Source organism: Castanea sativa, chromosome 8 (assembly GCF_040712315.1).
Source record: "Castanea sativa cultivar Marrone di Chiusa Pesio chromosome 8, ASM4071231v1".
Lineage (NCBI taxonomy): Eukaryota > Viridiplantae > Streptophyta > Magnoliopsida > Fagales > Fagaceae > Castanea > Castanea sativa.
In genome coordinates, this window is record NC_134020.1 from 42,303,965 (window position 1) to 42,318,131 (window position 14,167).

General features: G+C 34.7%; 1 protein-coding gene across 1 annotated transcript; it reads right to left on the reverse strand.

Moving 5' to 3' along the window:
• Positions 1-8,247: 8,247 nt before the first annotated feature.
• LOC142608285 (serine carboxypeptidase-like) lies at positions 8,248-11,846 on the reverse strand. Its single transcript, XM_075780030.1, has 9 exons — positions 11,536-11,846; positions 11,236-11,404; positions 9,874-9,993; positions 9,595-9,738; positions 9,369-9,519; positions 9,106-9,203; positions 8,733-8,991; positions 8,492-8,625; positions 8,248-8,400 (listed from the first exon to the last, which is right to left on the reverse strand). The coding sequence occupies exons 1-9, from the start codon at positions 11,844-11,846 to the stop codon at positions 8,278-8,280; spliced, it is 1,509 nt and encodes a 502-aa protein (XP_075636145.1). The 3' UTR covers positions 8,248-8,277.
• Positions 11,847-14,167: the final 2,321 nt, after the last annotated feature.

Genomic DNA, 14,167 nt, shown 5'->3' on the forward strand with positions numbered 1-14,167 from the left:
ATGTCTTGTGCAAGATCTTTAGTTGGAGTAGGAGCAGGGGACCTAAGCTCAAGGTAGGGTGGCTTGTCTTTGACCTGTTCAACTTCCAATTGTTCATTAGGGGGTGATCTAGGAGAGACATCAAAAATATCTGGTGGTTGGACAAAGAAGTCTATAGGAGGATCAAGAGCAAATATAGAAGGAATATGTGGCTCATCTGGAAAAGGATTTAAGACAGGGGAGGTAGATAAGGAGGCACAAAAGTGAGAGATCTCGACAAAGGAGTGATGTTCCCAAAATACAACATTACGGGAGATACAAAAATGATGAGAGACAAGATCATAACACCAATACCTCTTTTGAGTTTCGCCATAGCCAAGAAAATAACAAAGTTTAGATTGAGGTTTAAGTTTGTTATGCTCATGTGGCTGAAGAAGAACGAAACATGTAGAACCGAAGGAGTGAAGGTGGTGATAGTCTAGAGGTAACCCAAAAAGGCGCTTATATAGAGTTTGATTTTGGATGACAGGAGTAGGAATGCGATTACTAGCATAAATAACATGAAGTGCAACTTCACTCCAAAAGGAGTAGGAACTTTGGCAAAAAGGAGAGCACGAATAATGTCAAGAATATGATGAAATTTCGTTCGGCTCTACCATTTTACTCAGACGTGCTTGGACAAATTAGTTGATGAATAGTGTCATAGGAATTCAAAATAGCTTGGAAAGCATATTGAGTGTATTCAAAGGTATTATTAGATCGAAAAATTTTGACTCGTTTAGAAAATTGAGTTTTAACCTTTTTTGCAAAATTAGAGTATACTTGCAATAATTTAGAATAATGTTTCATATGAAAAATCTAGCTATAGCGAGAATAATCATCAACAAAGACAACAAAATATCAAGATCTGCCAATACCAGAGACAGATGAAGGACCCCAGACATCAGAATGAATTAGGTTAAAGATATCAGTGGACATTGATTCACTAGTATTGCAAGGCAAATCTGGTTGTTTTCCTAATTGACATGAAACAAAAAATCAAAATTTTCTGTAGACACTGAACCTAACAAACCTCTAAAAGCCAAGTGTTGTACCCGAGAGGAAGATGCATAACCAAGTTGGGCATGCCAAAGTGCAAGGGAAGGAATAAAAGAAATTGCAATAGCTACAACAACAATAGAAATAGGAGCAATAGGTGGAAGACAAAGGTTGTCCACAGGAAATATATGCCTAACTCTGGGACCGGTCCTAAGCTCCTATCTTGTCCTTGGATCCTGCATAATACACCCAGAATAATCAAAGATAATGCAATAACCCAACTCAGCTAATTGTCTCATAGAAAATAAATTGTAAGAAAGATTAGGAATATTAAAGACCCCATGAATCGAGAGGTTGGAGGTAGAGATAGAACCTATATTATGACCAAACATTGTGGAACCATTAGCTGTGCGAATATTAAGAGGGTGTGGTGCAGGTTTAAGTTAAAAAAATAAGGATGAGTGAGTGTCATATGGTTGCAATAGGAAGAATACATTAGCCAAGAGGAAGGAGAAAAACCAGATGAAACTGAGAGAGAAGAGGAATAAGATACATTATTAACCATACGAATGATATTAGCGATGATTTTTTGAAGGTCAATTGTAAAAATGGTGATAGTGGATCCAGACGGAAGCCATTGGTTGGATACTCTCAGTATTAGCGATGACTTGAGCTTTGCAAAGACGAAAGCCATTGGTTGGATACTCTTAGTGTTAGTAATAGTAGCAGCAAAAATGGAAATAGCTGATTTGTTGCATTGATAGCAAGTCTCGACATTATGACCAAGATGTTTGCAAAAATTGCGAAAATCTTTGTTGGATTTTCGGCGACGATTGTTGTAATAAAAAGAAGACATGTCCTTATTTTTCATTTAGAAGCAAAATGCAAAAATGAAATCTACGCAAAAAACTAGGTAAGGAGCACCTAGACTGCAAAAAGTCAACTCTAGAAAAGTCAACGGTCAACCTAGCAAAAGTCAACGCTCGATCAGGTCAACGGTGACTGCAGAAGGTCAACGCTGATGTAAGCAGATGACGTTAGCAAGACTGGTGATGACGTGGGCAGATGACATCAGGATGATGCCAACAAGAACCTAGAAGATGGCGTTAGCTAGGGTTGATATGGCACCAATGATGTCATGGATGACGCCATCAGAGATCAAGTGTAGGCACTTGGGCGCGTGATCGTGTTGCAAAATTATTTGGCCAGCGAGTGATGGTGCATGAGGTCTCTAATGGCAGTGGGGTTTCCACAATTCAGTAGATCGGTGGAACTCAATCTTAGTGGTACCTGTAAAAGTGCAATCAAAGCAAGATTTACGGTGGCGATGATTTTGGCAGTGGTCCTTGCGATGTTAGACTCCTCATCAATGGAGGTTGCAGTTTTGGAACCAGAGATGAATACTAAGATGCGTCGGAGTTTCAACGGCGAATGGCTACAACAGTAGTTGTGAGGCGAAAGCAATTGCAAGTCTAGAGTAACACCAATGAGAGATAAGAGTGTGAGTACAAGTATGTGTGCTATACAAGTAAATAGGTGGGTCTAAAGCCCACAGCCTTTTGCACGTTAACCATTTCAATTCAAACTGTGATTTTTTTGTGAGTTAGAAATTATTTTTAAGGTGAAATAATGTCTTTTAGCAACTACCAACTAGCCATGTGAATAGTTTTGTCTGGTACATGGTTATGAACTCATGGTGAAACATATAAGTCCTTCATGTTTCATATATTTTTGTTTCTCTATTTTGGTATTTTTTGCCGCATGTGCCTTGTGTGTTAGTAGAAAGCATATTGAAATGGAAGGGAAGTTGGGATCCTAAAGCTACCATAAAACCTCGTATTTTCTAAGGTTTTCATATTCCAATTACTTCTCCTAGTTTTTTTGTGGCAATCTAATGGTAGGTTCAAAGTAGGGATGGCAATTTAGATCCGACCCGCGGATACCCAGCCCGGCCTGATAAAGAATAGGGTTGGGTATGGGTTTTTAAAAAAAAAACTTGAAGCAAATCCGGGTCAGGTTTGGGTTTTATCAAAAAAATTCGAAACCCGACCTGAAACTCAGCTCGGATAAATACCCGGTTATGTTAAATTACTAAAAACCCCCTATATATATATCATTGAGATTGGTAACCCTAAGTCACTACCCAGCCCAGTCATCCCTTTCATTCCCATCAGTCCTCAGCAGTCAGCAACCCCTCACGCCCTCAGCTTCACGCCTTAGTGCCCTTAGCCCTTCACAGCTCATCACGCCCTCACCTCAGCCCCTCACGCCTCATCACGCCCTTAGCCCCTCACGCTGAATTGTCTCTCAGCCCCTCACGCCTCAACACACAGCCACAATCGTCGATTCGTCACAACCTGTATATATATCTATATATCTCTCTCAATCTCTATTTTTTGTGTGTTTTGTTTGCTTTTAGCATTTGGGTTTTGATGAATTTGTGATTTTGGTTGGTGCCATTGTTTTTTTTTTTTTGTTTGTAGTAGTTGGATTTGGCAAGAAGAGGGGACCTAACTCATCTGAGAAGTGAAGCGGTTGAGCGTTTTAGGTTAAAGAATTTGTTGGGTTTTATTATTTTTGTTTTTAGTGTTATATTAAAGATTGTGATGATGATGATGTTAATTGCTGGAATTCTGTATTGAATTCAAATCATGTTGGATTACGCTTACTTGGTTAATTAATATGAAAATGATGTGATTTTGATCGAGGGACGAGGGTGTTGGATTATGCTTACTTGCTGGAATTTTTTTTTGTTGGGTCAGATTTGGGCCCAAGAAGATAAACGGGGCCCCGAGGGGCGGGTCTAGGCCTCAGAAAAAAAAAATCCGATTAATAATCGAGCTGGGTCCGGGTCTCGGATCTTGGCCCATGGGTCAGGTTTGAATATGGAAAAACCCGACCCAACCCAAACCCGACCCATTACCATTCCTAGTTCAAAGCTCCCTTTGACTTGTGGGGAGATGTAGGTCTAGTGCTTAGATGTATCACTGTTTTACTTAATTAGTTGAGATATCTAGGACAATTGTTTTTTAGTTTCCTCATGTTCAAGCAAATTGTCGATAAAGAGTTTGATTATGGATAGGGTAGAGTGGCAAAGAAAAACACATGTGGTTGAACCCAATTGGTATATTGAGGATCTATAGTCGTCCCCAATAGTTAGGGACTCAGGCACTGTTGTTGTATTCAAGCAAATTGATTTGTGATCATAACCTAGAATGCATTGTGCACTTTAGAACTTTAGTCTTCAGTCTCCATGAGATTTAACCTCCTTGGCATATGCCTGCCTGTCTGGGAAAATGTTCTTGGAAGTTGGGCTATGATGCATGGATGCGATGCCAGAGGTACTGCACCCGCGTCCGACGCGGTGCGACGTGGCGACGCGCGAGGGACGCTGCTGCTCGCGCGCCGGGCTGCGTCTGCCACGTGTTTTTTTTTTTTTTTTTTTTCCAGCCAACTCGCACTAACGCGGCTTGAATAGCGCCGACTCGGCTTCAATTTGCGCCGATTCGCGCCGAATTTGTCAAAATCGGGCCGTATCGGGTAGTATCAGCCGGTGACCGAAACGACTGAAACAGCCCGAAATCGGCCTTGAATCATGCCGAAACAGTTGAAATCGGCTCTGAATGAGACCCAAAAACCCTAAATCTGTCATTCCTCAATTTTATTTTGAATATTTCTTGCTTCTTTTGTGTTTTCTTTTTGGTTTTGTGTTTTGTTTTGTGTTTCTTTCTTTCTTCTTTCTTAGTTTTGTGAATCAAGGCATAGTAATATGTTTTTTAAGAATATTTTAATAGTAAAAATATATAGAAAATAAAAATAAAAATATTTTTAATAATTTTTTGATTGCCGAGTCTCGCCGCACCCGCACCCACCTTTTTTAAAAATTGCCGAGTCCCGCACCCGCACCCGCACTCGCACCCGTGCTTCATAGAAGTTGGGTCGTCGAACATGACCAATGTCCTCACTTTTTGAATAATTTATGCAGCTGTATCTGCTAGTAAAATTCTTGAGGGAGGGATGTTTAAAATGACATAGTCCAAACCAAAGAATGATAATGGACAACATATGTGACTTGTTTCCGTTTTTCCTTTGAAAACAGGTTGTCAGCTAGCAATTGAGTCATTTAGAGAATTATATGGAAAACGAGTTGGTTGTTAATTGTTTTCACATATTGAGTCCGTTTGGATAGAACTTATTGCTGAAAATTGAAAATTGAAAACTGAAAACACTGTAGCAAAATAATTTTTAAATGAGTAAAAAACACTGTTCATTCCAGAAGTTACTATTTATTGGCCTAAAATCACTGTTCATGGCCAATGAACAGTAACAAACACGCGTTGAAAAAAAAAAAAAAAAAAACGTGGACACAGCTGGAAAATGCTGGATCCAAACGTATTCATTCTATCTATCATTGGGACGACTATGTACTTTTCTTAGGTGGAAGGCTTCTGTCATTTCTTCTTATACTTGGGAGGTCTGGTTTTGATTGCCTTGTGTTAGAGGGATTTAAGGAAGAAACAGCCCAAAAAAAAAGAAAAGAGAAAAAAAAAGAAGGTGAAGAAAAAAGAAAAGCAAGCTTTAATCAGCAGATTTTTTTTCACAGGTTTCTAGAATGAGATTGTTGATGAGTTTTGTGAGTACCATGTCTTCTTTAAGCTTTTCATATTCCAATTACTCCAAGTTTTTCTAGGTAATCTAATGGAAGCTTTTACCTTCCCTTTTGACCGGTGAGGAGATGCAGGCTTAGTGCTTCAATGAATCACTATTTTACTTAGTTTAGGTGTCTTGGACAACTGGTTTCTAGTTTTCCCATGGATTTTATTTTAGTGTTATACCCAAGCAAGTTGCACTGTGATCATCACCTGGAATTCATTTGTGCACTTCAGAAGTATAGTCTTCCATAAAATGTCCATGAGATTTAACCTCCTTAGCACATGCCCCATCTTGGAAGAATTATTTGATAGTTGGCGTGCACCAAACATGACCATGTCCTTATTTTTTTCAAATTTTTTTTTACGCAGCTGTATCAGCTTGTAGAACTCTTGAGGGAGAGATGTTTAAAATGACATTGTCCAAACCAAAAGAATGGTAATGCACAACATCTGCGAGTTGGTCCATTGAGAACAGGTTTTCAGCCGGCAATTGAGACATGAGAATTTTATGGAAAATGAGTTGGTTGTTAACTATTTTCGTTTATTGTATCTATCACTGGAACTTCTATGTATTATTTAAGGTGGAAGACTTCTATCATTTCTTCTTATTACTTGGGAGGACTGGTTTAGATGCCTTGTCTCAGTGTTAGACGGATTTAAGAAAAGCAAAATGCAACAAATAAATAAATAAATAAAGAAGTAAGCTTTACTTAGTGGCTGTTTCTCACATGTATGTAGACTGGGATTGTTAATGAGTTTTTTTTTTTTTTTAATCAAATTTTTTTCTAATGTATAAGAACTCATCTTTGGGATGAAAATCATGACAAGATACAAACATATATTGTGAGGTTGAATTTATTCAACCATTTGTTGGCTTTATTCCGTGCCAAATTTGCTTGTAATTTAGCAATTAAATACCCTGTATTTAGGTGGGAATCATGTAAGGGTTATATATGAGAGAGTGTGAAGAATTCAAGTATGTGTGCAATCAAGAGGATTCTCATGACTAGATCTCACGAGTGACTCGCAAGTGGTGACTTGTCAGAAGTGCCACATTTGTGAAGCATGCAGGAAGTTGAATGGTCATGACAGCTGGAGCATTACAGGACAAAAAGTACAGTCTGACCAGTTAGTTATTTTGTAACTAAAACTCGTGACTTGTTCCAGTTGCGAGTGAGTCGCCAGAACCCCCTGCTATGTAGAAAAATGACTTTTCAAATTCCTCCTTATATCCTACTATAAACACCCTTATACCCACGAAATGTAGAGAACTTCCAGATAGAATTTTGAGAGAGAAATCCTAGAGAAAATCAAGATTGACTCATACACAATCTTACACGTGTTTCTCCAAATTCCTTTACTCTCACCCTCCACTAACATACCATTGAGAGGATCTTTAGCCAAATCCTTATCTTACCATATCCATATCAGTGAGAAGGTAATTTGGTGCTTGGGAAGTAGTTCAGAGAGGACCAATTCATTTGGTTAATGCAATGAGCTTATTGCGGGATTCGGTAAGTTAGAGAAGACAAGGTTAGGCTTAACCCAGCAAGAAGCTTGACTTAGGTGCATCGGGTAGATTAAACTTGGAGGGTCTATTACTATTTATGTATTCTAACTGATTTTCTAGTGGATCATTTTACTGCTTGGAAGACGGCAGAAAGGTTTTTTGTCGAGTTTTTGGTTTTCTCTTCGATAACATGTACTAGTGTTATCTTGTGTTTGCATCTCTCTAAGCCTTACTCTTTGCTTTTAATTACTGTTGTGTTATGATTAAATTATGGCTTAGAGTAGTTTGTTTATTTGGGTATAGCTTATATTTATCATTCTGCATATACACTATTTGAATATAAGCTTGTGTTGGTAATTATGAAATTGGGGGTCTAAACATTTATTAGTGTTTTACACACCAAGTGAACTTTCATATATAATAAAACTACAAGTTTTTTTCCTTCTAATGAAATCCAATCTTTGTACAAATTAAAATCATTGAATAACAATCATTGACGATATTTCATGTTCAATTAAGTTTTAGAGTCCGTTTGGGAACAACTTATTTAGTTGAAACTTAAAATTTTTTGCTGAAAGTACTATAGATAAAGCTAAAAAATAACTGAAATAGTACTATAGAACTCATGAATAATACCAAAAAGTGCAATAAAACCTATGAATAGTAGCAAAAATAAATTAAATAGTAAAAAAAATATGGTTTTTAAATCCAATGCCGATCGCAACCTTAGTTATTGCAGATGCCACAAAGTATTATTATTATTTTTTTACCATATTTCATGTTCAACTATGCCTATTATGTCATAACGCTATGATAATAAATATGACTATATCTATAGCCCAAATTAATGTATAGCATGTGATGGTTAATGTGTATTCACTGAACATTCATACGTATGAAATAATCCTTATTTACCATTCTTCAGGAAGCTTCATTCTAGCAATAAAAAATTTTACGGAGTAGTTGAAAACAAGAACCTTGCGGTCACTGATGGACAAACATATCACAACTAGTCCTACCCAGACACCATTCCTGAAATAGTGAAATCCATAATGTAGGCACATGCTCAGTAAGAGTATGCCGGGTTCATTGAGGCCATCACTGGGGAGAAACCCTATCGTCTGCCTCAGACTTGGTTAGTTTCCCTTGCATCCAGCTCCCCAGCATCTGTAGAGAAGCTTTGGGCTGATCCATTGGAACCATGTGACCAGCATCATGGACCTATGTGTTGTGATATGGAACCAAGTTTGTCAAATCAGGATACAAAGTTTGAGAGAGAGAGAGAGAGAGAGAGAGAGAGAGAGAGTGAGACCTTGAGGAAGGTGAGAGGCCCATGGCTCTTTAGCAATCCTGCTTTTGCACCGTCAACTACAAATGGAACAGTTGGGGCTGCCCCATACTGTTTCTGTCCTGACCATTCCATGGCTTGAACCCACCTTGAATTCCCTGCCGAGAGAGAGAGGAATCAATAAGATATACCAAGAAAAAAAAACTCTACATTCTTTGAGGTGTTTATTTCAAGTTCCTACTTCTGTTGAGCCAAAGAGGCTTACCCAACCAATTGCATATGAGGTCATACTCCCCAGCATACACAAGCACCTTGATTCCATCCTCCAGAAGAGCAGGAATACCTACTTCAAGATTCCTCATCCAGTCATTCTGCATGGCAGCATGTACATCACTACTGCATGAAATGAATTTTCTGTCCCCAACCCCTAGAGCATCCCTAACTGGCTTCTTGTTCAGGAATGTCTCAATGTTTGAGAAATCATAACACAGCTCTCCGATGCATTCCTTTCTAATATCATAGTACTGCAGATCAAATTTATAATAAGTTTTTCATCAAAGTTGAAAATACATATTTTTCTTCACAGTGTAATGCTTTCGCAACAACTACAGAATAATAGTTGTTTTGTGCCTTCTTACATTTATACTACCAGCTATGCTTAAGATCTGATCGAATATGTCACTGCAAATGTCATATGCAGTCACACAATCATTTTCGCCACCAGTGCCTGACAATGCTGTTCCATATGATTGATCAATGATAGAGTAGTTGCAAACTAATTAAATCTGCTTCTAGGTCTTAAAAGTTACAGAAATCAGTAATCTTTGAGAGTAACATAATGTTGTATTCATAAGGCAATAAGAATGAGAAGTAATTTGAAATTAAGAATTAGAAAAATTACCACACTTTTTTGCTGCCTGTTCACATTGTGGAATATCCAAGTTTATACGATTGTAATCAGAATTATCAATTAACTTCATTTCCAGTGCATAGTCAGTGTATGCTTTGTACTGGATTTCAGGATTGGTTAGCCCATTTCCAATAGCAAATCCCTGTTGAAGCATATGAGTTAAGTATCTGATAAAGTGGGACTAAAGCAACTAACTCTGGAAAAATCTGAGAGCTACCTTTAGGTTTATATGAATTCCTTCTTTTGCTTTGTTTCCTTGGTGAACCCGAGTAGCAAATGCTGGAATGTAGTGCCCAGCATATGATTCTCCAGTTATGTAGAAGTCATTTTTAGCAAATTGAGGATGCTTCTTGAAAAATTCCTGAAACAATGTGGAAAAGTTTGTGAATCTTGAGCTTCCTGACAAATTCCAATCACATGTAATCAAGCATAAATGCATGATTCTTGTTTCTTTTTTCATGGAAGCACACACATACAAATGAGAGAGCAAACAGACCTGCAAAAAGTCATACAAGTCATTGCTAACACCGCCTTCATCATGGCGAATATCACTCTTATCAGTACTATAACTGAATCCAGTTCCGACAGGCTGGTCCACATAAAGAAGGTTTGATGCCTGACAAAAGACAATAAGAGTAGTACTGATTAGGAGGGAAAAATTATTAGGTAATTCCGGATTATCATAAACGTGTAGTTTCTCTTCTCACATGAATGGTAGGTTTTACAATGAATTTAATTAATGAGACCTACCATTTATACACATTTATGGTATTCCGAGAGTACACAATAATTTCCCAACTAATAGGTGGTAAAAAGATATTGAATAGCTTAAAAAGTTATCGAGTAGCTTAAAAAGTATGTACACTAGAAAAGATTTAATACAATGTCCTGCCACGTATAATGCTGACTGTATTGATGTTATACTAACATGAAATTAAATTTTTTTATTCTAATTTTATATATATATTTTGATAGTTACAAGGGAGGAAAGATTTAAATCTTGAGTGTCTCTGTTGGAAACATAAAAATGTGCCAAACAATTGAAATTTAATGTTTTAATACGCTATGAAGCAATTGATGTTATTGTTTGCACAAATAAAAGATCATTAGGAAGCTTGTCAATCAACTTTGTTGAATGATTCTAAAAAAATAAAAAACTTTGTTGAATAAAAGGACAAAATTTTCAGCATATTCATAATGTTTATCAAAGTTCATCTATCAACCTACACTAGCAATTGGTAATGGCCTCTAGCTAGGCTAATTGGCATGTCCTCTCTCCTTTATTTATTTAATTATATATATATATATATATATTAATTATAATAGAAAATATTGTTTGTAGAAATTTACTTTCATGCTCCTATTAAATAATTTTTTTATATGAATATTTTATTATGAGAAAAAAAAAAAAAAGGAGTTGGTTATAAAAAATCGTACCAAACTTTAACATCAAGTGAAAAAAAAAGAAGAAGAAAAAGAAAGAGAGTTAACATTAAATATTGGGGGAAAGAGTGGGGGCAAAATGACAATTATCCATTTTCTCTCCTTTTCTATTCTCTCTATTTTCATTCCAACCAATCATACCTTATAGAGGCCATTTCTCTCTTTCTTTCTTTTTCCTTGCACTATGGCCTGAACGCTTAAAGAACATTTAAATAATATTGTAGTTGCTAGCAAATAATAATAATAATAATATTGTAGCTTACTTCGGGAAATACATCAAGGAACATTTCATGGTATGAGTCTAAGAGATTCTTGTAACTTAAGGAAATATGCAAAATGCAGATACTATTTACGCTGCAATAATAGAAAATACTAGCCATTTTCTAGCTTAACGAATTATATATTCAATATATACCATGTCCCAGCCATAGTCATTCCACACTAGCGACAAGTTGTTTGCAATGTGGAAAGGACCATTTTCATAGAATAATGCCAGTTCACTGCTACACCCTGGCCCTCCAGTCAACCATATGACCACAGGATTGTTCCCGTTGTTCCGCGATTCGAAGAACAAATAAAACAAGCTGCATATATTAAATTACCCCACGAAATCATTAAAAGAAGTACTAGAACTATGTGTATTCCCAATATAATAACAATCAAACCAATTAAAAGCCAATGAAATTTTTTACATGTTCGACATTTTAAGGCCTACCTTGCTGCTTTGGAATGTGGAAGACTATAGTAACCAGCATGGTGACCAAGATCTTTAACTGAAGTGCCAGAACGATTCAGAGAAGTTAAACTAAACGATTTCTCTACAATCTTTGGGGCAACAAATGAAGGTTCATGGGTGGCAATGTTAATGGAGTCTTTAGGGAACAAGTTGAGGCTTCTTATGAGTTTTTCTGCTTGCTGTTTTGGGGAGAAGTGAGGGTGGTTGTTTGCATATGTTGCACATAAGAATGGTGAAGTGAGAAGAAGCAAGAGAAAAGAGAGAGAGAGTCGAATGAAAGTTGATGCCATTGTAATTTGTAATGTATCAAAAGTTGAGAGTCTACAATGGGCCAATGGCTGGGGATTTATAGTGCTTGATATGATATAATTCCATCTTAAAAATCATAATAGATGTCTAATTCTGTATATAGTTTCCAACCAGCAATAGATACATTGAACCTCATGGATGTCTAATTCTTTATATAATTTCCAACCAGATCTAACCTCATGGAGTGTGTCATTGCTCCAAGGGCAAGGATAATAAATGTATGCTAGAATATACATACAATTTTTTTTTTTTTTGAGGTAGTTATAATATGCTGCTAATTTCGTAATTTGAATCCCTTCCCTCCTAGATCCTTAAACACTTAATGCATGAGAAGGTGTTAATTCAACTACAAGGTCCTTAGCTTTTACATACAAATTTAATAATAATAGATTTCTATTAATAACAATCATAATTATAAAACATTATATTTAAACAAAAGATAAAAATAAAAGAGGAATAAAAATCATATTATATTAAGGGCATGTTTAGTACACTGAATGAAAATTACATTAGAAATAATAATCTTTACTATCCATAACTTTGGTTGGTACTTATGGAAACCTTGTAAAAGATGATGTATAAGGAAAATTTATATTTTTAGAAATATATTAATTTTAAAACCCATTATATACATTAAAGAATAGCTATTACATTTATACATCCATTTTAAAGAGAAATAACTATTTTTCAATTTAAAGAATAGTTATTCCTAAATAGTTATTCCTATCTAATAACTTATATATATATATATATATATATATATATATATATATATATATATATATTAATAGGCAAAGTTAAGTGAAAATCCAATTCAATTTCAAATTGGAATTCAATTAGAGTATAATGTTGCGCCACATGTCTCATCTAATCTATTTTTTTTTTTGTAAAATGAATTAATTTAGTGTAGAAAACGAGAAGCCCAATATAAATAAACCATAAAAAACATAATCATATATCTAATTCTATTTATAAAATTAGGAGTCCAATATAAATAAATCATAAAAAACATAATCATATATCTAACTATATATATAAAATTAGAGGGAGAGAATTTAAATGATTTTATATTTATGATTTTTTTTAAGAACTAAAAAAAATTCAAATTTATAAGTTATTTATGTAATATACCATGACTATGTCCAATTCTAACTATATATATATATATATATATATATATATATATATATATATATATATATATATATATAGTTTTTTGTTTTGTTTTTTAAAACCAATTCAAAGTTTAAAGAAAATTTAATTAGAAGCAAAATTGGATTTTACTTTTGTTAACTTTCCATGCAAATTAATTTTTTTAGAGCTTTGCTATTACTTTTTTCTATGAACTAATGAACATATTTTTTCTATACAATTTCTATTCATATATTTTGTATGTGAAGTTATTGAACGTAATAAACTGTAATTGAGCTAAACGATCCCATGCATCTATCCTCATTTAATTTAGGAGATATTATTTGACCAATTTATTATTTTATTTTTTGTTATATTTAGTAGAATTTCACAAACAATAATTTTGAATTGATATTGTATATGTAGTATCCAATAGTGATTTTTAAAATTATATACGTAATAGCAATGTAATGAAAAACTTGGTATAATCAATATCATAAAAATTGTAAGAGAAAACTATTTTAGTACCTCCAAATATCTATCACCGTTCAATTTAGGAGATATTATTTGACCAATTTATTATTTTATTTTGTGTTATATTTAGTAGAATTTTATAGACAATAATTTTGAATTGATATCGTATATGTAGAATCCAATAGTGATTTTCAAAATTATATACGTAATAGCAATGTAATGAAAAACTTGACATAACCAATATCATAAAAATTGCAAGAGAAAACTATTTTTGTACCTCCAAATGTCCCAAACTATTTATGTACTATTTTAAAATGGTTTTATTATTTTAGTAACTCCAAAAAATACAATAGTTTTTTTATAAGTCAATAGCTACTAGTATATAACATCAATTCAATGGTGCTATTGTTAAGAAACTCATAACATCAATATTACCACTACAATTCATCATTCCCATGCGTAAGCATGGATTATATACTAGTTCATGTAATAAAAATGCAACTAAATGACCGAATTGCTATTACATATGAATAGTTATTTCATTATAGGAGCTATTACACCATACCAAACATACCCTAAATTACTTTTAATTGACTTAATGCTGTTTTGACACATGGGCTTTTGAAGTCTTACAATTTTACATGACAATATTCTAATATGTATATCTTTTCAATTGAATTTAAATTATATTCTTTAT